Source organism: Phyllobates terribilis, unplaced genomic scaffold, assembly GCF_046119375.1.
Source record: "Phyllobates terribilis strain yellow unplaced genomic scaffold, ASM4611937v1 Scaffold_12__6_contigs__length_324123572, whole genome shotgun sequence".
Lineage (NCBI taxonomy): Eukaryota > Metazoa > Chordata > Amphibia > Anura > Dendrobatidae > Phyllobates > Phyllobates terribilis.
Window position 1 is genome coordinate 87,951,894 of NW_027362772.1, and position 23,797 is coordinate 87,975,690.

General features: G+C 56.3%; 1 protein-coding gene across 15 annotated transcripts in view; it reads left to right on the forward strand.

The window, feature by feature from the left end:
* The window catches only part of HSPG2 (heparan sulfate proteoglycan 2), a 456,402-nt gene that overhangs the window by 125,989 nt on the left and 306,616 nt on the right, over window positions 1–23,797 (forward strand). For all 15 annotated transcript variants that reach the window (XM_073656045.1, XM_073656041.1, XM_073656043.1 and 12 more), the window contains 14 exons: window positions 13,300–13,572; window positions 15,674–15,793; window positions 15,953–16,084; window positions 16,204–16,348; window positions 16,430–16,575; window positions 16,658–16,804; window positions 21,434–21,591; window positions 21,664–21,843; window positions 22,120–22,316; window positions 22,398–22,545; window positions 22,700–22,827; window positions 22,902–22,988; window positions 23,215–23,276; window positions 23,364–23,431. In XM_073656045.1, the coding sequence (XP_073512146.1) occupies window positions 13,300–13,572; window positions 15,674–15,793; window positions 15,953–16,084; window positions 16,204–16,348; window positions 16,430–16,575; window positions 16,658–16,804; window positions 21,434–21,591; window positions 21,664–21,843; window positions 22,120–22,316; window positions 22,398–22,545; window positions 22,700–22,827; window positions 22,902–22,988; window positions 23,215–23,276; window positions 23,364–23,431 (1,991 nt within the window). The remainder of the gene's footprint in view (window positions 1–13,299; window positions 13,573–15,673; window positions 15,794–15,952; window positions 16,085–16,203; window positions 16,349–16,429; window positions 16,576–16,657; window positions 16,805–21,433; window positions 21,592–21,663; window positions 21,844–22,119; window positions 22,317–22,397; window positions 22,546–22,699; window positions 22,828–22,901; window positions 22,989–23,214; window positions 23,277–23,363; window positions 23,432–23,797) is intronic.

A 23,797-nucleotide genomic window follows, 5' to 3' on the forward strand; every position in this document is an offset into this window, starting at 1 on the left:
TGCCCGGACAGATCCATAAAGCCGAGGTCCCGGGTCTTATCTGGTGCCCGGACAGATCCATAAAGCCGAGGTCCCGGGTCTTATCTGGTGCCCGGACAGATCCATAAAGCCGAGGTCCCGGGTCTTATCTGGTGTCCGGACAGATCCATAAAGCCGAGGTCCCCGGTCTTATCTGGTGTCCGGACAGATCCATAAAGCCGAGGTCCCGGGTCTTTTCCGGTGACCGGACAGATCCATAAAGCCGAGGTCCCGGGTCTTATCTGGTGTCCGGACAGATCCATAAAGCCGAGGTCCAGGGTCTTATCTGGTGTCCGGACAGATCCATAAAGCCGAGGTCCAGGGTCTTATCTGGTGCCCGGACAGATCCTTAAAGCCGAGGTCCCCGGTCTTATCTGGTGTCTGGACAGATCCATAAAGCCGAGGTCCAGGGTCTTATCTGGTGCCCGGACCGATCCATAAAGCCGAAGTCCAGGGTCTTATCTGGTGTCCGGACAGATCCATAAAGCCGAGGTCCAGGGTCTTATCTGGTGCCCGGACAGATCCTTAAAGCCGAGGTCCAGGGTCTTATCTGGTGCCCGGACAGATCCATAAAGCCGAGGTCCCGGGTCTTATCTGGTGTCTGGACAGATCCATAAAGCCGAGGTCCCGGGTCTTATCTGGTGCCCGGACAGATCCATAAAGCCGAGGTCCAGGGTCTTATCTGGTGTCTGGACAGATCCATAAAGCCGAGGTCCAGGGTCTTATCTGGTGCCCGGACAGATCCATAAAGCCGAGGTCCAGGGTCTTATCTGGTGCCCGGACAGATCCATAAAGCCGAGGTCCCCGGTCTTATCTGGTGCCCGGACAGATCCATAAAGCCGAGGTCCAGGGTCTTATCTGGTGTCCGGACAGATCCATAAAGCCGAGGTCCAGGGTCTTATCTGGTGTCTGGACAGATCCATAAAGCCGAGGTCCAGGGTCTTATCTGGTGCCCGGACAGATCCATAAAGCCGAGGTCCAGGGTCTTATCTGGTGTCCGGACAGATCCATAAAGCCGAGGTCCAGGGTCTTATCTGGTGTCTGGACAGATCCATAAAGCCGAGGTCCAGGGTCTTATCTGGTGTCCGGACAGATCCATAAAGCTGAGGTCTCGGGTCTTATCTGGTGCCCGGACAGATCCATAAAGCCGAGGTCCAGGGTCTTATCTGGTGTCCGGACAGATCCATAAAGCCGAGGTCCCGGGTCTTTTCCGGTGACCGGACAGATCCATAAAGCCGAGGTCCCCGGTCTTATCTGGTGTCCGGACAGATCCATAAAGCCGAGGTCCAGGGTCTTATCTGGTGTCTGGACAGATCCATAAAGCCGAGGTCCAGGGTCTTATCTGGTGTCCGGACAGATCCATAAAGCTGAGGTCCCGGGTCTTATCTGGTGCCCGGACAGATCCATAAAGCCGAGGTCCAGGGTCTTATCTGGTGTCCGGACAGATCCATAAAGCCGAGGTCCCGGGTCTTATCTGGTGCCCGGACAGATCCATAAAGCCGAGGTCCAGGGTCTTATCTGGTGTCCGGACAGATCCATAAAGCTGAGGTCCCGGGTCTTATCTGGTGCCCGGACAGATCCATAAAGCCGAGGTCCAGGGTCTTATCTGGTGTCCGGACAGATCCATAAAGCCGAGGTCCCGGGTCTTATCTGGTGCCCGGACAGATCCATAAAGCCGAGGTCCCGGGTCTTATCTGGTGTCCGGACAGATCCATAAAGCCGAGGTCCAGGGTCTTATCTGGTGTCCGGACAGATCCATAAAGCCGAGGTCCCCGGTCTTATCTGGTGTCCGGACAGATCCATAAAGCCGAGGTCCAGGGTCTTATCTGGTGCCCGGACAGATCCATAAAGCCGAGGTCCAGGGTCTTATCTGGTGCCCGGACAGATCCATAAAGCCGAGATCCCGGGTCTTATCTGGTATCCGGACAGATCCATAAAGCCGAGGTCCCCCGTCTTATCTGGTGTCCGGACAGATCCATAAAGCCGAGGTCCCGGGTCTTATCTGGTGCCCGGACAGATCCTTAAAGCCGAGGTCCCGGGTCTTATCTGGTGTCCGGACAGATCCATAAAGCCGAGGTCCAGGGTCTTATCTGGTGTCCGGACAGATCCATAAAGCTGAGGTCCCGGGTCTTATCTGGTGCCCGGACAGATCCATAAAGCCGAGGTCCAGGGTCTTATCTGGTGTCCGGACAGATCCATAAAGCTGAGGTCCCGGGTCTTATCTGGTGCCCGGACAGATCCATAAAGCTGAGGTCCAGGGTCTTATCTGGTGCCTGGACAGATCCATAAAGCCGAGGTCCCGGGTCTTATCTGGTGCCCGGACAGATCCATAAAGCCGAGGTCCAGGGTCTTATCTGGTGTCTGGACAGATCCATAAAGCCGAGGTCCCGGGTCTTATCTGGTGCCCGGACAGATCCATAAAGCCGAGGTCCCGGGTCTTATCTGGTGTCTGGACAGATCCATAAAGCCGAGGTCCAGGGTCTTATCTGGTGTCCGGACAGATCCATAAAGCTGAGGTCCCGGGTCTTATCTGGTGCCCGGACAGATCCATAAAGCCGAGGTCCAGGGTCTTATCTGGTGTCCGGACAGATCCATAAAGCCGAGGTCCCGGGTCTTATCTGGTGCCCGGACAGATCCATAAAGCCGAGGTCCCCGGTCTTATCTGGTGTCCGGACAGATCCATAAAGCCGAGGTCCAGGGTCTTATCTGGTGCCCGGACAGATCCATAAAGCCGAGGTCCAGGGTCTTATCTGGTGCCCGGACAGATCCATAAAGCCGAGATCCCGGGTCTTATCTGGTATCCGGACAGATCCATAAAGCCGAGGTCCCCCGTCTTATCTGGTGTCCGGACAGATCCATAAAGCCGAGGTCCCGGGTCTTATCTGGTGCCCGGACAGATCCTTAAAGCCGAGGTCCCGGGTCTTATCTGGTGTCCGGACAGATCCATAAAGCCGAGGTCCAGGGTCTTATCTGGTGTCCGGACAGATCCATAAAGCTGAGGTCCCGGGTCTTATCTGGTGCCCGGACAGATCCATAAAGCCGAGGTCCAGGGTCTTATCTGGTGTCCGGACAGATCCATAAAGCTGAGGTCCCGGGTCTTATCTGGTGCCCGGACAGATCCATAAAGCTGAGGTCCAGGGTCTTATCTGGTGCCTGGACAGATCCATAAAGCCGAGGTCCCGGGTCTTATCTGGTGCCCGGACAGATCCATAAAGCCGAGGTCCAGGGTCTTATCTGGTGTCTGGACAGATCCATAAAGCCGAGGTCCCGGGTCTTATCTGGTGCCCGGACAGATCCATAAAGCCGAGGTCCCGGGTCTTATCTGGTGTCTGGACAGATCCATAAAGCCGAGGTCCAGGGTCTTATCTGGTGCCCGGACAGATCCATAAAGCTGAGGTCCCGGGTCTTATCTGGTGCCCGGACAGATCCATAAAGCCGAGATCCCGGGTCTTATCTGGTGTCCGGACAGATCCATAAAGCCGAGGTCTCGGGTCTTATCTGGTGTCCGGACGGATCCATAAAGCCGAGGTCCAGGGTCTTATCTTGTGCCCGGACAGATCCATAAAGCCGAGGTCCCGGGTCTTATCCGGTGCCCGGACAGATCCATAAAGCCGAGGTTCCCGGTCTTATCTGGTGTCCGGACAGATCCATAAAGCCGAGGTCCAGGGTCTTATCTGGTGTACGGACAGATCCATAAAGCTGAGGTCCCGGGTCTTATCTGGTGCCCGGACAGATCCATAAAGCCGAGGTCCCCGGTCTTATCTGGTGTCCGGACAGATCCATAAAGCCGAGATCCCGGGTCTTATCTGGTGTCCGGACAGATCCATAAAGCCGAGGTCCCGGGTCTTATCTGGTGCCCGGACAGATCCATAAAGCCGAGATCCCGGGTCTTATCTGGTGTCCGGACAGATCCATAAAGCCGAGGTCCCAGGTCTTATCTGGTGTCCGGACAGATCCATAAAGCCGAGGTCCAGGGTCTTATCTTGTGCCCGGACAGATCCATAAAGCCGAGGTCCCGGGTCTTATCCGGTGCCCGGACAGATCCATAAAGCCGAGGTCCCGGGTCTTATCTGGTGTCCGGACAGATCCATAAAGCCGAGGTCCAGGGTCTTATCTGGTGTCCGGACAGATCGATAAAGCCGAGGTCCAGGGTCTTATCCGGTGTCCGGACAGATTCATAAAGCCGAGGTCCCGGGTCTTATCTTGTGCCCGTACAGATCCATAAAGCCGAGGTCCCGGGTCTTATCCGGTGTCCGGACAGATCCATAAAGCCGAGGTCCAGGGTCTTATCCGGTGCCCGGACAGATCCATAAAGCCGAGGTCCCGGGTCTTATCCGGTGTTCGTACAGATCCATAAAGCCGAGGTCCCGGGTCTTATCTGGTGTCCGGACAGATCCATAAAGCCGAGGTCCAGGGTCTTATCCGGTGCCCGGACAGATCCATAAAGCCGAGGTCCCGGGTCTTATCTGGTGCCCGGACAGTTCCATAAAGCCGAGGTCCCGGGTCTTATCTGGTGCCCGGACAGATCCATAAAGCCGAGGTCCAGGGTCTTATCTGGTGTCCGGACAGATCCATAAAGCCGAGGTCCCGGGTCTTATCTGGTGTCCGGACAGATCCATAAAGCCGAGGTCCCGGGTCTTATCTGGTGTCTGGACAGATCCATAAAGCCGAGGTCCCGGGTATTATCTGGTGCCCGGACAGATCCATAAAGCCGAGGTCCCGGGTCTTATCTGGTGCCCGGACAGTTCCATAAAGCAGAGGTCCCGGGTCTTATCTGGTGCCCGGACAGATCCATAAAGCCGAGGTCCAGGGTCTTATCCGGTGTTCGTACAGATCCATAAAGCCGAGGTCCCGGGTATTATCTGGTGCCCGGACAGATCCATAAAGCCGAGGTCCCGGGTCTTATCTGGTGCCCGGACAGATCCATAAAGCCGAGGTCCCGGGTCTTATCTGGTGCCCGGACAGATCCATAAAGCCGAGGTCCCGGGTCTTATCTGGTGTCCGGACAGATCCATAAAGCCGAGGTCCCCGGTCTTATCTGGTGTCCGGACAGATCCATAAAGCCGAGGTCCCGGGTCTTTTCCGGTGACCGGACAGATCCATAAAGCCGAGGTCCCGGGTCTTATCTGGTGTCCGGACAGATCCATAAAGCCGAGGTCCAGGGTCTTATCTGGTGTCCGGACAGATCCATAAAGCCGAGGTCCAGGGTCTTATCTGGTGCCCGGACAGATCCTTAAAGCCGAGGTCCCCGGTCTTATCTGGTGTCTGGACAGATCCATAAAGCCGAGGTCCAGGGTCTTATCTGGTGCCCGGACAGATCCATAAAGCCGAGGTCCAGGGTCTTATCTGGTGTCCGGACAGATCCATAAAGCCGAGGTCCAGGGTCTTATCTGGTGTCCGGACAGATCCATAAAGCCGAGGTCCAGGGTCTTATCTGGTGTCCGGACAGATCATAAAGCCGAGGTCCCCGGTCTTATCTGGTGCCCGGACAGATCCTTAAAGCCGAGGTCCCCGGTCTTATCTGGTGTCTGGACAGATCCATAAAGCCGAGGTCCAGGGTCTTATCTGGTGTCCGGACAGATCCATAAAGCCGAGGTCCAGGGTCTTATCTGGTGCCCGGACAGATCCATAAAGCCGAGGTCCCCGGTCTTATCTGGTGTCTGGACAGATCCATAAAGCCGAGGTCCAGGGTCTTATCTGGTGTCCGGACAGATCCATAAAGCCGAGGTCCAGGGTCTTATCTGGTGCCCGGACAGATCCATAAAGCCGAGGTCCAGGGTCTTATCTGGTGTCCGGACAGATCCATAAAGCCGAGGTCCAGGGTCTTATCCGGTGTCCGGACAGATCCATAAAGCCGAGGTCCCGGGTCTTATCTGGTGTCTGGACAGATCCATAAAGCCGAGGTCCAGGGTCTTATCTGGTGCCCGGACAGATCCATAAAGCCGAGGTCCAGGGTCTTATCTGGTGTCCGGACAGATCCATAAAGCCGAGGTCCAGGGTCTTATCTGGTGCCCGGACAGATCCATAAAGCCGAGGTCCCCGGTCTTATCTGGTGCCCGGACAGATCCATAAAGCCGAGGTCCAGGGTCTTATCTGGTGTCTGGACAGATCCATAAAGCCGAGGTCCCCGGTCTTATCTGGTGCCCGGACAGATCCATAAAGCTGAGGTCCAGGGTCTTATCTGGTGTCTGGACAGATCCATAAAGCCGAGGTCCAGGGTCTTATCTGGTGTCTGGACAGATCCATAAAGCCGAGGTCCAGGGTCTTATCTGGTGCCCGGACAGATCCATAAAGCCGAGGTCCCCGGTCTTATCTGGTGCCCGGACAGATCCATAAAGCCGAGGTCCAGGGTCTTATCTGTTGCCCGGACAGATCCATAAAGCCGAGGTCCAGGGTCTTATCTGGTGTCCGGACAGATCCATAAAGCCGAGGTCCAGGGTCTTATCTGGTGTCTGGACAGATCCATAAAGCCGAGGTCCAGGGTCTTATCTGGTGTCCGGACAGATCCATAAAGCTGAGGTCTCGGGTCTTATCTGGTGCCCGGACAGATCCATAAAGCCGAGGTCCAGGGTCTTATCTGGTGTCCGGACAGATCCATAAAGCCGAGGTCCCGGGTCTTATCTGGTGCCCGGACAGATCCATAAAGCCGAGGTCCCCGGTCTTATCTGGTGTCCGGACAGATCCATAAAGCCGAGGTCCAGGGTCTTATCTGGTGCCCGGACAGATCCATAAAGCCGAGGTCCAGGGTCTTATCTGGTGCCCGGACAGATCCATAAAGCCGAGATCCCGGGTCTTATCTGGTATCCGGACAGATCCATAAAGCCGAGGTCCCCCGTCTTATCTGGTGTCCGGACAGATCCATAAAGCCGAGGTCCCGGGTCTTATCTGGTGCCCGGACAGATCCTTAAAGCCGAGGTCCCGGGTCTTATCTGGTGTCCGGACAGATCCATAAAGCCGAGGTCCAGGGTCTTATCTGGTGTCCGGACAGATCCATAAAGCTGAGGTCCCGGGTCTTATCTGGTGCCCGGACAGATCCATAAAGCCGAGGTCCAGGGTCTTATCTGGTGTCCGGACAGATCCATAAAGCTGAGGTCCCGGGTCTTATCTGGTGCCCGGACAGATCCATAAAGCTGAGGTCCAGGGTCTTATCTGGTGCCTGGACAGATCCATAAAGCCGAGGTCCCGGGTCTTATCTGGTGCCCGGACAGATCCATAAAGCCGAGGTCCAGGGTCTTATCTGGTGTCTGGACAGATGCATAAAGCCGAGGTCCCGGGTCTTATCTGGTGCCCGGACAGATCCATAAAGCCGAGGTCCCGGGTCTTATCTGGTGTCTGGACAGATCCATAAAGCCGAGGTCCAGGGTCTTATCTGGTGCCCGGACAGATCCATAAAGCTGAGGTCCCGGGTCTTATCTGGTGCCCGGACAGATCCATAAAGCCGAGATCCCGGGTCTTATCTGGTGTCCGGACAGATCCATAAAGCCGAGGTCTCGGGTCTTATCTGGTGTCCGGACGGATCCATAAAGCCGAGGTCCAGGTTCTTATCTTGTGCCCGGACAGATCCATAAAGCCGAGGTCCCGGGTCTTATCCGGTGCCCGGACAGATCCATAAAGCCGAGGTTCCCGGTCTTATCTGGTGTCCGGACAGATCCATAAAGCCGAGGTCCAGGGTCTTATCTGGTGTCCGGACAGATCCATAAAGCCGAGGTCCCGGGTCTTATCTGGTGCCCGGACAGATCCATAAAGCCGAGGTCCCCGGTCTTATCTGGTGTCCGGACAGATCCATAAAGCCGAGGTCCAGGGTCTTATCTTGTGCCCGGACAGATCCATAAAGCCGAGGTCCCGGGTCTTATCCGGTGCCCGGACAGATCCATAAAGCCGAGGTCCCGGGTCTTATCTGGTGTCCGGACAGATCCATAAAGCCGAGGTCCAGGGTCTTATCTGGTGTCCGGACAGATCGATAAAGCCGAGGTCCAGGGTCTTATCCGGTGTCCGGACAGATTCATAAAGCCGAGGTCCCGGGTCTTATCTTGTGCCCGTACAGATCCATAAAGCCGAGGTCCCGGGTCTTATCCGGTGTCCGGACAGATCCATAAAGCCGAGGTCCAGGGTCTTATCCGGTGCCCGGACAGATCCATAAAGCCGAGGTCCCGGGTCTTATCCGGTGTTCGTACAGATCCATAAAGCCGAGGTCCCGGGTCTTATCCGGTGTCCGGACAGATCCATAAAGCCGAGGTCCAGGGTCTTATCCGGTGCCCGGACAGATCCATAAAGCCGAGGTCCCGGGTCTTATCTGGTGCCCGGACAGTTCCATAAAGCCGAGGTCCCGGGTCTTATCTGGTGTCCGGACAGATCCAAAAAGCCGAGGTCCAGGGTCTTATCTTGTGCCCGGACAGATCCATAAAGCCGAGGTCTCGGGTCTTATCTGGTGTCCGGACGGATCCATAAAGCCGAGGTCCAGGGTCTTATCTTGTGCCCGGACAGATCCATAAAGCCGAGGTCCCGGGTCTTATCCGGTGCCCGGACAGATCCATAAAGCCGAGGTTCCCGGTCTTATCTGGTGTCCGGACAGATCCATAAAGCCGAGGTCCAGGGTCTTATCTGGTGTCCGGACAGATCCATAAAGCCGAGGTCCCGGGTCTTATCTGGTGCCCGGACAGATCCATAAAGCCGAGGTCCCCGGTCTTATCTGGTGTCCGGACAGATCCATAAAGCCGAGGTCCAGGGTCTTATCTTGTGCCCGGACAGATCCATAAAGCCGAGGTCCCGGGTCTTATCCGGTGCCCGGACAGATCCATAAAGCCGAGGTCCCGGGTCTTATCTGGTGTCCGGACAGATCCATAAAGCCGAGGTCCAGGGTCTTATCTGGTGTCCGGACAGATCGATAAAGCCGAGGTCCAGGGTCTTATCCGGTGTCCGGACAGATTCATAAAGCCGAGGTCCCGGGTCTTATCTTGTGCCCGTACAGATCCATAAAGCCGAGGTCCCGGGTCTTATCCGGTGTCCGGACAGATCCATAAAGCCGAGGTCCAGGGTCTTATCCGGTGCCCGGACAGATCCATAAAGCCGAGGTCCCGGGTCTTATCCGGTGTTCGTACAGATCCATAAAGCCGAGGTCCCGGGTCTTATCCGGTGTCCGGACAGATCCATAAAGCCGAGGTCCAGGGTCTTATCCGGTGCCCGGACAGATCCATAAAGCCGAGGTCCCGGGTCTTATCTGGTGCCCGGACAGTTCCATAAAGCCGAGGTCCCGGGTCTTATCTGGTGTCCGGACAGTTCCATAAAGCCGAGGTCCCGGGTCTTATCTGGTGTCCGGACAGATCCATAAAGCCGAGGTCCAGGGTCTTATCTGGTGTCCGGACAGATCCATAAAGCCGAGGTCCAGGGTCTTATCTGGTGTCCGGACAGATCCAAAAAGCCGAGGTCCCGGGTCTTATCTGGTGTCCGGACAGATCCATAAAGCCGAGGTCCCGGGTCTTATCTGGTGTCCGGACAGATCCATAAAGCCGAGGTCCCGGGTCTTATCTGGTGTCCGGACAGATCCATAAAGCCGAGGTCCCGGGTCTTATCTGGTGCCCGGACAGATCCATAAAGCCGAGGTCCCGGGTCTTATCTGGTGTCCGGACAGATCCATAAAGCCGAGGTCCCGGGTCTTATCTGGTGTCCGGACAGATCCATAAAGCCGAGGTCCCGGGTCTTATCTGGTGCCCGGACAGATCCATAAAGCCGAGGTCCCGGGTCTTATCTGGTGTCCGGACTGATCCATAAAGCCGAGGTCCCGGGTCTTATCTGGTGCCCGGACAGATCCATAAAGCCGAGGTCCCGGGTCTTATCTGGTGTCCGGACAGATCCATAAAGCCGAGGTCCCCGGTCTTATCTGGTGTCCGGACAGATCCATAAAGCCGAGGTCCCGGGTCTTTTCCGGTGACCGGACAGATCCATAAAGCCGAGGTCCCCGGTCTTATCTGGTGCCCGGACAGATCCATAAAGCCGAGGTCCCCGGTCTTATCTGGTGACCGGACAGATCCATAAAGCTGAGGTCCCGGGTCTTATCTGGTGTCCGGACAGATCCATAAAGCCGAGGTCCAGGGTCTTATCTGGTGCCCGGACAGATCCATAAAGCCGAGGTCCAAGGTCTTATCTGGTGCCCGGACAGATCCATAAAGCCGAGGTCCAGGGTCTTATCTGGTGTCTAGACAGATCCATAAAGCCGAGGTCCAGGGTCTTATCTGGTGTCCGGACAGATCCATAAAGCTGAGGTCCCGGGTCTTATCTGGTGCCCGGACAGATCCATAAAGCCGAGGTCCAGGGTCTTATCTGGTGTCCGGACAGATCCATAAAGCCGAAGTCCCGGGTCTTATCTGGTGCCCGGACAGATCCATAAAGCCGAGGTCCCCGGTCTTATCTGGTGTCCGGACAGATCCATAAAGCCGAGGTCCAGGGTCTTATCTGGTGTCTGGACAGATCCATAAAGCCGAGGTCCAGGGTCTTATCTGGTGTCCGGACAGATCCATAAAGCTGAGGTCCCGGGTCTTATCTGGTGCCCGGACAGATCCATAAAGCCGAGGTCCCGGGTCTTATCTGGTGCCCGGACAGATCCATAAAGCCGAGGTCCCGGGTCTTATCTGGTGTCCGGACAGATCCATAAAGCCGAGGTCCAGGGTCTTATCTGGTGCCCGGACAGATCCATAAAGCCGAGGTCCAGGGTCTTATCTGGTGCCCGGACAGATCCATAAAGCCGAGGTCCAGGGTCTTATCTGGTGCCCGGACAGATCCATAAAGCCGAGGTCCCGGGTCTTATCTGGTGCCCGGACAGATCCATAAAGCCGAGGTCCAGGGTCTTATCTGGTGCCCGGACAGATCCATAAAGCCGAGATCCCGGGTCTTATCTGGTGTCCGGACAGATCCATAAAGCCGAGGTCCCCGGTCTTATCTGGTGTCCGGACAGATCCATAAAGCCGAGGTCCCGGGTCTTATCTGGTGCCCGGACAGATCCTTAAAGCCGAGGTCCCGGGTCTTATCTGGTGTCCGGACAGATCCATAAAGCCGAGGTCCCGGGTCTTATCTGGTGTCCGGACAGATCCATAAAGCCGAGGTCCAGGGTCTTATCTGGTGTCCGGACAGATCCATAAAGCTGAGGTCCCGGGTCTTATCTGGTGCCCGGACAGATCCATAAAGCCGAGGTCCAGGGTCTTATCTGGTGTCCGGACAGATCCATAAAGCTGAAGTCCCGGGTCTTATCTGGTGTCCGGACAGATCCATAAAGCTGAGGTCCCGGGTCTTATCTGGTGCCCGGACAGATCCATAAAGCCGAGGTCCCGGGTCTTATCTGTTTTCCGGACAGATCCATAAAGCCGAGGTCCAGGGTCTTATCTGGTGCCCGGACAGATCCATAAAGCCGAGGTCCAGGGTCTTATCTGGTGCCCGGACAGATCCATAAAGCCGAGGTCCAGGGTCTTATCTGGTGCCCGGACAAATCCTTAAAGCCGAGGTCCAGGGTCTTATCTGGTGCCCGGACAGATCCATAAAGCCGAGGTCCCGGGTCTTATCTGGTGCCCGGACAGATCCATAAAGCCGAGGTCCCGGGTCTTATCTGGTGCCCGGACAGATCCATAAAGCCGAGGTCTAGGGTCTTATCTGGTGCCCGGACAGATCCATAAAGCCGAGGTCCAGGGTCTTATCCGGTGCCCGGACAGATCCATAAAGCCGAGGTCCAGGGTCTTATCTGGTGTCCGGACAGATCCATAAAGCCGAGGTCCCGGGTATTATCTGGTGCCCGGACAGATCCATAAAGCCGAGGTCCCGGGTCTTATCTGGTGTCTGGACAGATCCATAAAGCCGAGGTACCGGGTATTATCTGGTGCCCGGACAGATCCATAAAGCCGAGGTCCCGGGTCTTATCTGGTGCCCGGACAGATCCATAAAGCCGAGGTCCCGGGTCTTATCTGGTGCCCGGACAGATCCATAAAGCCGAGGTCCCGGGTCTTATCTCGTGTCCGGACAGATCCATAAAGCCGAGGTCCCCGGTCTTATCTGGTGTCCGGACAGATCCATAAAGCCGAGGTCCCGGGTCTTTTCCGGTGACCGGACAGATCCATAAAGCCGAGGTCCCGGGTCTTATCTGGTGTCCGGACAGATCCATAAAGCCGAGGTCCAGGGTCTTATCTGGTGTCCGGACAGATCCATAAAGCCGAGGTCCAGGGTCTTATCTGGTGCCCGGACAGATCCTTAAAGCCGAGGTCCCCGGTCTTATCTGGTGTCTGGACAGATCCATAAAGCCGAGGTCCAGGGTCTTATCTGGTGCCCGGACAGATCCATAAAGCCGAGGTCCAGGGTCTTATCTGGTGTCCGGACAGATCCATAAAGCCGAGGTCCAGGGTCTTATCTGGTGCCCGGACAGATCCTTAAAGCCGAGGTCCCCGGTCTTATCTGGTTTCTGGACAGATCCATAAAGCCGAGGTCCAGGGTCTTATCTGGTGCCCGGACAGATCCATAAAGCCGAGGTCCCGGGTCTTATCTGGTGTCTGGACAGATCCATAAAGCCGAGGTCCAGGGTCTTATCTGGTGCCCGGACAGATCCATAAAGCCGAGGTCCAGGGTCTTATCTTGTGCCCGGACAGATCCATAAAGCCGAGGTCCAGGGTCTTATCTGGTGTCTGGACAGATCCATAAAGCCGAGGTCCCGGGTCTTATCTGGTGTCTGGACAGATCCATAAAGCCGAGGTCCAGGGTCTTATCTGGTGTCCGGACAGATCCATAAAGCCGAGGTCCAGGGTCTTATCTGGTGTCTGGACAGATCCATAAAGCCGAGGTCCAGGGTCTTATCTGGTGCCCGGACAGATCCTTAAAGCCGAGGTCCCCGGTCTTATCTGGTGTCCGGACAGATCCATAAAGCCGAGGTCCAGGGTCTTATCTGGTGCCCGGACAGATCCATAAAGCCGAGGTCCAGGGTCTTATCTGGTGCCCGGACAGATCCTTAAAGCCGAGGTCCCCGGTCTTATCTGGTGCCCGGACAGATCCATAAAGCCGAGGTCCAGGGTTGTATCCGGTGACCAGACAGATCTGTAAAGTACGGTGCTGGATATGGATGGAGATCTGGAAATATCCCTTTTTGATGGTCGACCGCACACTAATGAGAGCAGAGCTGCATTCTCCACTGCATCATCTTTACTGGTGACCTGTGCGGCCCCCCGGGTGGTCCTCGTGTCACCCTTTCAGCTGTACTTTGATCAGACGCCCCATCTTCTCCTTGGTATCTGAGATGTCACATTTTTTTTCCAGTAACTGCAGAATCGGGAGTCGTTGGCCCATCTGTTACAGCAAGACCTGTAATAACACGGCGCCCGGCCACCACCCCGTCTCCACCCATTTATACCAGACCTCCACTGATTGCCACTACACCAATCAAGCCGTTTACTCCCAAGCCACCAATAGATGGTCCTCGCCCTTGCCGGAGAGAAGAGGCGCGGTGCCCGAACGGACAGTGTATCCCTAGGGACTATCTGTGCGACGGAGAACGTGACTGTAGGGATGGCAGCGATGAACTCAACTGCGGTGAGTATGAAAACATGGCCACACACCACCCCAACACTACACGTGTGACTGTACCGGACCGCTCCTGATCTGGGGGTGCTGTATGAGGGAGGACACTACACGTGTGACTGTACAGGACCGCTCCTGATCTGGGGGTGCTGTATGAGGGAGGACACTACACGTGTGACTGTACAGGACCGCTCCTGATCTGGGGGTGCTGTATGAGGGAGGACACTACACGTGTGACTGTACAGGACCGCTCCTGCTCTGGGGGTGCTGTATGAGGGAGGACACTACACCCAACACTACACGTGTGACTGTACAGGACCGCTCCTGATCTGGGGGTGCTGTATGAGGGAGGACACTACACGTGTGACTGTACACGACCGCTCCTGATCTGGGGGTGCTGTATGAGGGAGGACACTACACGTGTGACTGTACACGACCGCTCCTGATCTGGGGGTGCTGTATGAGGGAGGACACTACACGTGTGACTGTACAGGACCGCTCGTGATCTGGGGGTGCTGTATGAGGGAGGACACTACACGTGTGACTGTACAGGACCGCTCGTGATCTGGGGGTGCTGTATGAGGGAGGACACTACACGTGTGACTGTACACGACCGCTCGTGATATGGGGGTGCTGTATGAGGGAGGACACTACACATGTGAGTGTACCGGACCGCTCCTGATCTGGGGGTGCTGTATGAGGGAGGACACTACACGTGTGACTACACGACCGCTCCTGATCTGGGGGTGCTGTATGAGGGAGGACACTACACGTGTGACTGTACACGACCGCTCCTGATCTGGGGGTGCTGTATGAGGGAGGACACTACACGTGTGACTACACGACCGCTCCTGATCTGGGAGTGCTGTATGAGGGAGGACACTACACGTGTGACTGTACAGGACCGCTCGTGATCTGGGGGTGCTGTATGAGGGAGGACACTACACGTGTGACTGTACACGACCGCTCGTGATATGGGGGTGCTGTATGAGGGAGGACACTACACGTGTGACTGTACACGACCGCTCCTGATCTGGGGGTGCTGTATGAGGGAGGACACTACACGTGTGACTACACGACCGCTCGTGATATGGGGGTGCTGTATGAGGGAGGACACTACACGTGTGACTACACGACCGCTCCTGATCTGGGGGTGCTGTATGAGGGAGGACACTACACGTGTGACTGTACACGACCGCTCCTGATCTGGGGGTGCTGTATGAGGGAGGACACTACACGTGTGACTGTACAGGACCGCTCGTGATCTGGGGGTGCTGTATGAGGGAGGACACTACACGTGTGACTGTACACGACCGCTCGTGATATGGGGGTGCTGTATGAGGGAGGACACTACACGTGTGACTGTACACGACCGCTCCTGATCTGGGGGTGCTGTATGAGGGAGGACACTACACGTGTGACTACACGACCGCTCGTGATATGGGGGTGCTGTATGAGGGAGGACACTACACGTGTGACTACACGACCGCTCCTGATCTGGGGGTGCTGTATGAGGGAGGACACTACACGTGTGACTACACGACCGCTCCTGATCTGGGGGTGCTGTATGAGGGAGGACACTACACGTGTGACTGTACACGACCGCTCCTGATCTGGGGGTGCTGTATGAGGGAGGACACTACACGTGTGACTGTACAGGACCGCTCGTGATCTGGGGGTGCTGTATGAGGGAGGACACTACACGTGTGACTGTACAGGACCGCTCGTGATCTGGGGGTGCTGTATGAGGGAGGACACTACACGTGTGACTGTACAGGACCGCTCGAGATCTGGGGGTGCTGTATGAGGGAGGACACTACACGTGTGACTGTACACGACCGCTCGTGATATGGGGGTGCTGTATGAGGGAGGACACTACACATGTGAGTGTACCGGACCGCTCCTGATCTGGGGGTGCTGTATGAGGGAGGACACTACACGTGTGACTACACGACCGCTCCTGATCTGGGGGTGCTGTATGAGGGAGGACACTACACGTGTGACTGTACACGACCGCTTGTGATATGGGGGCGCTGTATGAGGGAGGACACTACACACAGTGTGGTTTGGTTTTGGGGTTCTTACCAGAGTCGTTTTCCTCTCTGTTTTCTAGGAACCCCCTCTCCCTGTGAGCCCAATGAATTTAAGTGTAGAAATGGCCGCTGTGCCCTGAAGCTTTGGCGCTGTGATGGGGACGACGACTGTGGAGACGGCTCAGATGAAATACACTGCCGTGAGTAGATCGGCGTCGCAGGTCGCCATCCTGCCTGTGGTCCCGGCTCGGCCACCTGCTATCGGAGCACATTGCGTTCAGTTTCCATGTTTGGTCAGACGTGTGATGGCCCCGTATACATCTATACACATCCTGAACTGTCCTATACGTCTCGTGCAGCCACCAAAGGCCCCAGTGACATGTGCGGCCCCGATCAGTTCATCTGCGTCCAGTCCCGGACCTGTATCCCGGCCAGTTACCAGTGTGATGAGGAAGCCGACTGCCCCGACCGCTCCGACGAGATCGGCTGTAGTAAGTGTGCCCTCGGCTCTCGTGTGCCGCCAGCGGACCCCCTGCTCGTACGTCTGGTCTGCTCCTCTCTAGTCTCAGTTCTCCGGTCAGTACAGTACCATTCATCCGCTTCTTCTCAGGTCCTCCGCAGGTGATTACACCCCCCGAGGAGAGCATCATGGCTTCCAGGGGAGAGACTGTACGCTTTACTTGTGTAGCAATTGGCATCCCGACCCCCATCATCACCTGGAGATTAAACTGGGGCCACATCCCCACTAGCAGCAGGTACGACGCTCCGCTTTATCCTGGGCATTACCGATGAGCTGGGGCTGGGGTGATAATCTGGGATCATTTGTGTTACCCCAGAGTGTCCATGACCAGCGAGAATGGACACGGCACGCTCATCATACGAGATGTGAAGGAAGCCGACCAGGGCGCTTACACGTGCGAAGCCATCAACGCCAAAGGCATGGTGTTTGGGATTCCTGATGGCGTCCTTTCCTTAAGGACAGGTGAAGTCTGAGGCTCCGCAGCGTCAGAGGGCCGGTGCTCTCCAGCAGGACAACTCTTTGATTTCAGATGTTTTATCCCCAGGTCTCTGCTCTGAAGGCTCCTTCCATGTGGATGGCACGTCTCGGTGCATTCCTTGCTTTTGCTTTGGTGTTGCCAGGGTTTGCCATCAAACAGGTCGTTACAGAAACCAGATCAGACTCCGATTTGATGTTCAAGATGACTTTAAAGGTGACTCCCCGTGTTTTCTGACCCCTGCTTTTCAGCTACAGTAATGTCAGCCAACTGAGGTTTGACGCCGCTCGTAGTCGTGTGCCTGACGTTGGATTTGATGCCGCTCGTAGTCGTGTGCCTGACGTTGGATTTGATGCCGCTCGTAGTCGTGTGCCTGACGTTGGATTTGATGCCGCTCGTAGTCGTGTGCCTGACGTTGGATGTGACGCCTCTCGTAGTCGTGTGCCTGACGTTGGATGTGACGCCGCTTGTAGTCGTGTGCCTGATGTTGGATGTGACGCCTCTCGTAGTCATGTAGCTGACGTTGGATGTGACGCCACTCGTAGTCGTGTGCCTGATGTTGGATGTGACGCCACTCGTAGTCGTGTGCCTGATGTTGGATTTGATGCCGCTCGTAGTCGTGTGCCTGACGTTGGATTTGATGCCGCTCGCAGTCGTGTGCCTGATGTTGGATGTGACGCCGCTCGTAGTCGTGTGCCTGATGTTGGATTTGATGCCGCTCGTAGTCGTGTGCCTGACGTTGGATTTGATGCCGCTCGTAGTCGTGTGCCTGACGTTGGATGTGACGCCTCTCGTAGTCGTGTGCCTGACGTTGGATGTGACGCCTCTCGTAGTCGTGTGCCTGACGTTGGATGTGACGCCTCTCGTAGTCGTGTGCCTGACGTTGGATGTGACGCCGCTCGTAGTCGTGTGCCTGACGTTGGATTTGATGCTTCTCATAGTCGTGTGCCTGACGTTGGATGTGACGCCTCTCGTAGTCGTGTGCCTGACGTTGGATGTGACGCCACTCGTAGTCGTGTGCCTGACGTTGGATGTGATGCCTCTCGTAGTCGTGTGCCTGACGTTGGATGTGACGCCTCTCGTAGTCGTGTAGCTGACGTTGGATGTGACGCCTCTCGTAGTCGTGCGCCTGACGTTGGATGTGACGCCGCTCGTAGTCGTGTAGCTGACGTTGGATGTGACGCCTCTCGTAGTCGTGTGCCTGACGTTGGATGTGATGCCTCTCGTAGTCGTGCGCCTGACGTTGGATGTGACGCCTCTCGTAGTCGTGCGCCTGACGTTGGATGTGACGCCGCTCGTAGTCGTGTGCCTGATGTTGGATGTGACGCCTCTCGTAGTCGTGTGCCTGACGTTGGATGTGACGCCGCTCGTAGTCGTGTACCTGACGTTGGATTTGATGCCGCTCGTAGTCGTGTAGCTGACGTTGGATGTGACGCCACTCGTAGTCGTGTGCCTGATGTTGGATTTGATGCCGCTCGTAGTCGTGTACCTGACGTTGGATTTGATGCCGCTCGTAGTCGTGTGCCTGATGTTGGATTTGATGCCGCTCGTAGTCGTGTGCCTGATGTTGGATTTGATGCCGCTCGTAGTCGTGTGCCTGACGCTGCATTTGACACCGCTCATAGTCGTGTGCCTGACGTTGGATGTGACGCCGCTCGTAGTCGTGTGCCTGACATTGGATGTGACGCCGCTCGTAGTCGTGTGCTTGATGTTGGATGTGACGCCGCTCGTAGTCGTGTGCCTGACATTAGATGGGATGCCTCTTGTAGTGGTGTGCCTGACTTTGGATGTGACGCCGCTCGTAGTCGTGCGCCTCATGTTGGATTTGATGCCGCTCGTAGTCGTGTGCCTGACTTTGGATGTGACGCCGCTCGTAGTCGTGCGCCTGATGTTGGATTTGATGCCGCTCGTAGTCGTGTGCCTGATGTTGGATGTGACGCCGCTCGTAGTCGTGTGCCTGACGTTGGATGTGACGCCGCTCGTAGTCGTGTGCCTGACTTTGGACTTGACGCCACTCGTAGTCGTGCGCCTGATGTTGGATTTGATGCCGCTCGTAGTCGTGTGCCTGACATTAGATGTGACGCCGCTCGTAGTCGTGTGCCTGATGTTGGATGTGACGCCGCTCGTAGTCGTGTGCCTGATGTTGGATGTGACGCCGCTCGTAGTCGTGTGCCTGACGTTGGATGTGATGCCGCTCGTAGTCGTGTGCCTGACTTTGGATGTGACGCCGCTCGTAGTCGTGCGCCTGATGTTGGATGTGACGCCGCTCGTAGTCGTGTGCCTGACGTTGGATGTGACGCCGCTCGTAGTCGTGTGCCTGACGTTGGATTTGATGCCGCTCGTAGTCGTGTGCCTGATGTTGGATTTGATGCCGCTCGTAGTCGTGTGCCTGATGTTGGATGTGACGCCGCTCGTAGTCGTGCGCCTGACGTTGGATGTGACGCCGCTCGTAGTCGTGCGCCTGATGTTGGATTTGATGCCGCTCGTAGTCGTGTGCCTGACGTTGGATTTGATGCCGCTCGTAGTCGTGTGCCTGATGTTGGATGTGACGCCGCTCGTAGTCGTGTGCCTGATGTTGGATGTGACGCCGCTCGTAGTCGTCTGCCTGATGCTAGATGTGACGCCGCTCGTAGTCGTGTTCCTGACGTTGGATTTGATGCCGCTCGTAGTCGTGTGCCTGACGTTGGATTTGATGCCGCTCGTAGTCGTGTGCCTGACGTTGGATTTGATGCCGCTCGTAGTCGTGTGCCTGACGTTGGATTTGATGCCGCTCGTAGTCGTGTGCCTGACGTTGGATTTGATGCCGCTCGTAGTCGTGTGCCTGACGTTGGATTTGATGCCGCTCGTAGTCGTGTGCCTGACGTTTGATTTGATGCCGCTCGTAGTCGTGTGCCTGACGTTGGATTTGATGCCGCTCGTAGTCGTGTGCCTGACGTTGGATTTGATGCCGCTCGTAGTCGTGTGCCTGATGTTGGATTTGATGCCGCTCGTAGTCGTGTGCCTGACGTTGGATTTGATGCCGCTCGTAGTCGTGTGCCTGACGTTGGATTTGATGCCGCTCGTAGTCGTCTGCCTGATGTTGGATTTGATGCCGCTCGTAGTCGTCTGCCTGATGTTGGATTTGATGCCACTCGTAGTCGTGCGCCTGATGTTGGATTTGATGCTTCTCGTAGTCGTGTGCCTGACGTTGGATGTGACGCCACTCGTAGTCGTGTGCCTGACGTTGGATTTGATGCCGCTCGTAGTCGTGCGCCTGATGTTGGATTTGATGCCGCTCGTAGTCGTATGCCTGATGTTGGATTTGATGCCGCTCGTAGTCGTGTGCCTGATGTTGGATGTGACGCCGCTCGTAGTCGTGTGCCTGATGTTGGATGTGACGCCGCTCGTAGTCGTGTGCCTGACGTTGGATTTGATGCCGCTCGTAGTCGTGTGCCTGACGTTGGATTTGATGCCGCTCGTAGTCGTGTGCCTGACGTTGGATTTGATGCCGCTCGTAGTCGTGTGCCTGACGTTGGATTTGATGCCGCTCGTAGTCGTGTGCCTGACGTTTGATTTGATGCCGCTCGTAGTCGTGTGCCTGACGTTGAATTTGATGCCGCTCGTAGTCGTGTGCCTGACGTTGGATTTGATGCCGCTCGTAGTCGTGTGCCTGATGTTGGATTTGATGCCGCTCGTAGTCGTGTGCCTGACGTTGGATTTGATGCCGCTCGTAGTCGTGTGCCTGACGTTGGATTTGATGCCGCTCGTAGTCGTCTGCCTGATGTTGGATTTGATGCCGCTCGTAGTCGTCTGCCTGATGTTGGATTTGATGCCACTCGTAGTCGTGCGCCTGATGTTGGATTTGATGCCTCTCGTAGTCGTGTGCCTGACGTTGGATGTGACGCCACTCGTAGTCGTGTGCCTGACGTTGGATTTGATGCCGCTCGTAGTCGTGCGCCTGATGTTGGATTTGATGCCGCTCGTAGTCGTGTGCCTGATGTTGGATTTGATGCCGCTCGTAGTCGTGTGCCTGATGTTGGGTTTGATGCCGCTCGTACTCGTGTGCCTGACGTTGGATTTGATGCCGCTCGTAGTCGTCTGCCTGATGCTAGATGTGACGCCGCTCGTAGTCGTCTGCCTGACGTTGGATGTGATCCCGCTCGTAGTCGTGCGCCTGATGTTGGATGTGACGCCGCTCGTAGTCGTCTGCCTGATGTTAGATGTGACGCCGCTCGTAGTCGTCTGCCTGACGTTGGATGTGATCCCGCTCGTAGTCGTGTGCCTGAAGTTAGATGTGATGCCGCTCGTAGTCGTGCGCCTGATGTTGGATGTGACGCCTCTCGTAGTCGTCTGCCTGATGTTAGATGTGACGCCGCTCGTAGTCGTCTGCCTGATGTTGGATTTGATGCCGCTCGTAGTCGTGAGCCTGATGTTGGATGTGACGCCTCTCGTAGTCGTCTGCCTGATGTTAGATGTGATGCCGCTCGTAGTCTTGCGCCTGACGTTAGATGTGACGCCGCTCTTAGTGGTGTGCCTGATGTTGGATTTGATGCCGCTCGTAGTCGTGCGCCTGATGTTGGATGTGACGCCGCTCGTAGTCGTCTGCCTGATGTTAGATGTGACGCCGCTCGTAGTCGTGCGCCTGATGTTGGATGTGACGCCGCTCGTAGTCGTGTTCCTGACGTTGGATGTGACGCCGCTCGTAGTCGTCTGCCTGATGTTAGATGTGACGCCGCTCGTAGTCGTCTGCCTGATGTTAGATGTGATGCCGCTCGTAGTCGTGCGCCTGACGTTAGATGTGACGCCGCTCTTAGTGGTGTGCCTGGCATTGGTGCATCTCACTCGTTGATCTTTCATCTTCCCTAGGGGTGAACGTCTCCTCTCACCAGGGCTTCCCTCCATTGTCCTCCAATCAGCTCCAGATTGACACCACTGTGGAGGAGTTCCAGCTGGTGGACCTTTCCCGCAGATTCCTGAGTCACGACTCCTTCTGGACGCTGCCGGCACAGTTCTTGGGGAACAAAGTAAGGTCTGGGCATCATGCCCGCTGTCAGTGAGCTTGGGAGGTTGTCTTATCGCCTTACCTCTCATTTCAGGTGGACTCGTATGGAGGGTCTCTCAGTTATAAAGTGCGTTATGGCCTGACACGAGGCCAGTCAGAGCCTGTGAGGAAGCCGGATGTGGTTCTCATCGGAAATGGGCAGAAACTTATCTATCGAGGTCTTCCATCAACACAGCCGAGCATTGTGAACCAGCGGGCGGTGCAGTTCACACAGGTGAGCTTCCAGCCTGGTTCCTGGCCTTCCTGCTCCTCGGGGGGGTGCGGACTCCCAGCTCGAGTAGCAGTGGCCATTGTCACCCATCTCCTCTCTCTCCGTCTTCCTTGTGCTGAAGTCACTCTCTGCCGGCAGTGGGCGAGGGTCTGGCGTCAGGGACCCTGGTGTATTCTGTACTATCGCGATGTGCACTGCGCGGCTGCCAGCACCCACCTGTAGATTAAACTGTGCGGTTACTCTACCTGTCGGCCATCGCTTGTCTTCTCTCGTCTGCAGGAACACTGGCAGCACGAGTCTGGGGCAGCGGTCACCCGCGAGGACCTTCTCATGACACTACAGAATGTGGAAGCCATAATGATTCAGACGGTCTACGACAACAAAATGGCCAGCGTGGGGCTGGCGGACATAGTCCTGGACACCACCTCCGTGGAGTACACGCAGCTGGGGGTGGCGCTGGGAGTGGAGGAGTGCCGGTCAGTGCGGAGGGATGGTCGCGCATCATTCACTGACGGATGTCACCTGGCGGCTGATTGTTGGTCATGTGTCTATTTCAGGTGCCCCCCGGGCTACGCCGGCCTCTCCTGTGAGGTTTGCTCTCCGCAGTTTGAGCGTATTCCCGGAGGACCTTTCCTGGGCACCTGCTCTGGATGTAACTGTAATGGCCATGCCAGCTCCTGTGACTCCGAGAGCGGCTACTGCATAGTGAGTGCTCACTCTCTTTACTTGGGGGGACAGGGAGTGAGTGGGGTCTTGGCCCGAGGCAGCCTCTGGTTGTCCTCACCGGCAGCAGCTCCTCCATCATTCAGTCGCAGATTCTTTATTCCTTGCTCTGATTTTCTTTTCTTCTTGTCCTAAGAATTGCCAGCACAACACTGAGGGTCCGCAGTGCAATAAGTGTAAGTCAGGCTTTTTCGGAGACCCCACCAGAGGTACAGCAGATTCTTGTCTACCATGTCCTTGCCCGTTCATGGACCCCCGGCGCAGGTGAGTGGCATAGCGCAGTGATTGTGTGGCCCTTGGCTGGAGTTTTAGGTAACGTTTGGGTAACGTCTATCCAGGTATTCGGACACCTGCTTTCTGGACACTGATGGACAGCCCACCTGTGACAACTGCCTAGAGGGGTACACCGGGCGGCGGTGCGAGAGGTAACTGTCCAGTTCTGGACCCATCATGTACAGAGGCATGAGATTCTGCAGATGATCTCCGATCTGTGGCCTGATGGTTCCCGACGTCATCAGGGGCCGAGCTGCCGCTCAGGTGGTCTCGGGTGATGAATGGTTGTGTGGTCAGTGACATTGACGGTCCGCCTCTGGGGTTCCATATGTGACCCTGGTGCCGCACTCCCCACTGATCGCAGCTTCTTTCTCCTAGATGTGCTGCGAAGTATGAAGGAGACCCCATGAGGCCCGGCGGACGGTGTGTGAAGTCTACGGGTCAGTACATGTGGTGTGAGAGGTGCGGCTGGAGGGGTGGTGAATGCTCTGGGGGTCTCATATATTCCACTGCTGCGTGTGTTCCAGCCGCTGATACGGGGATCTGTGACGAGCGAGGCAGCGCGGTGTCCTCTCCTAATACCTGTGTGTGTAAGGTAAGCTGAGGCCGCCATGTGCATGGCTCTCCTCCCGGCCACCGGTGACGCCTGCTCTGCGGACTCCTCCTCTCTGGACGCTTCCTCTCTGGACGCCTCCTCTCTGCACGCCTCCTCTCTGGACGCCTCCTCTCTGGACGCCTCCTCTCTGGACGCCTCCTCTCTGGACGCTTCCTCTCTGGACGCTTCCTCTCTGGACGCTTCCTCTCTGGACGCCTCCTCTCTGGACGCCTCCTCTCTGGACGCCTCCTCTCTGGACGCCTCCTCTCTGGACGCCTCCTCTCTGGACGCTTCCTCTCTGGACGCCTCCTCTCTGGACGCCTCCTCACTGGTGACGCCTCCTCTCTGGACGCCTCCTCACTGGTG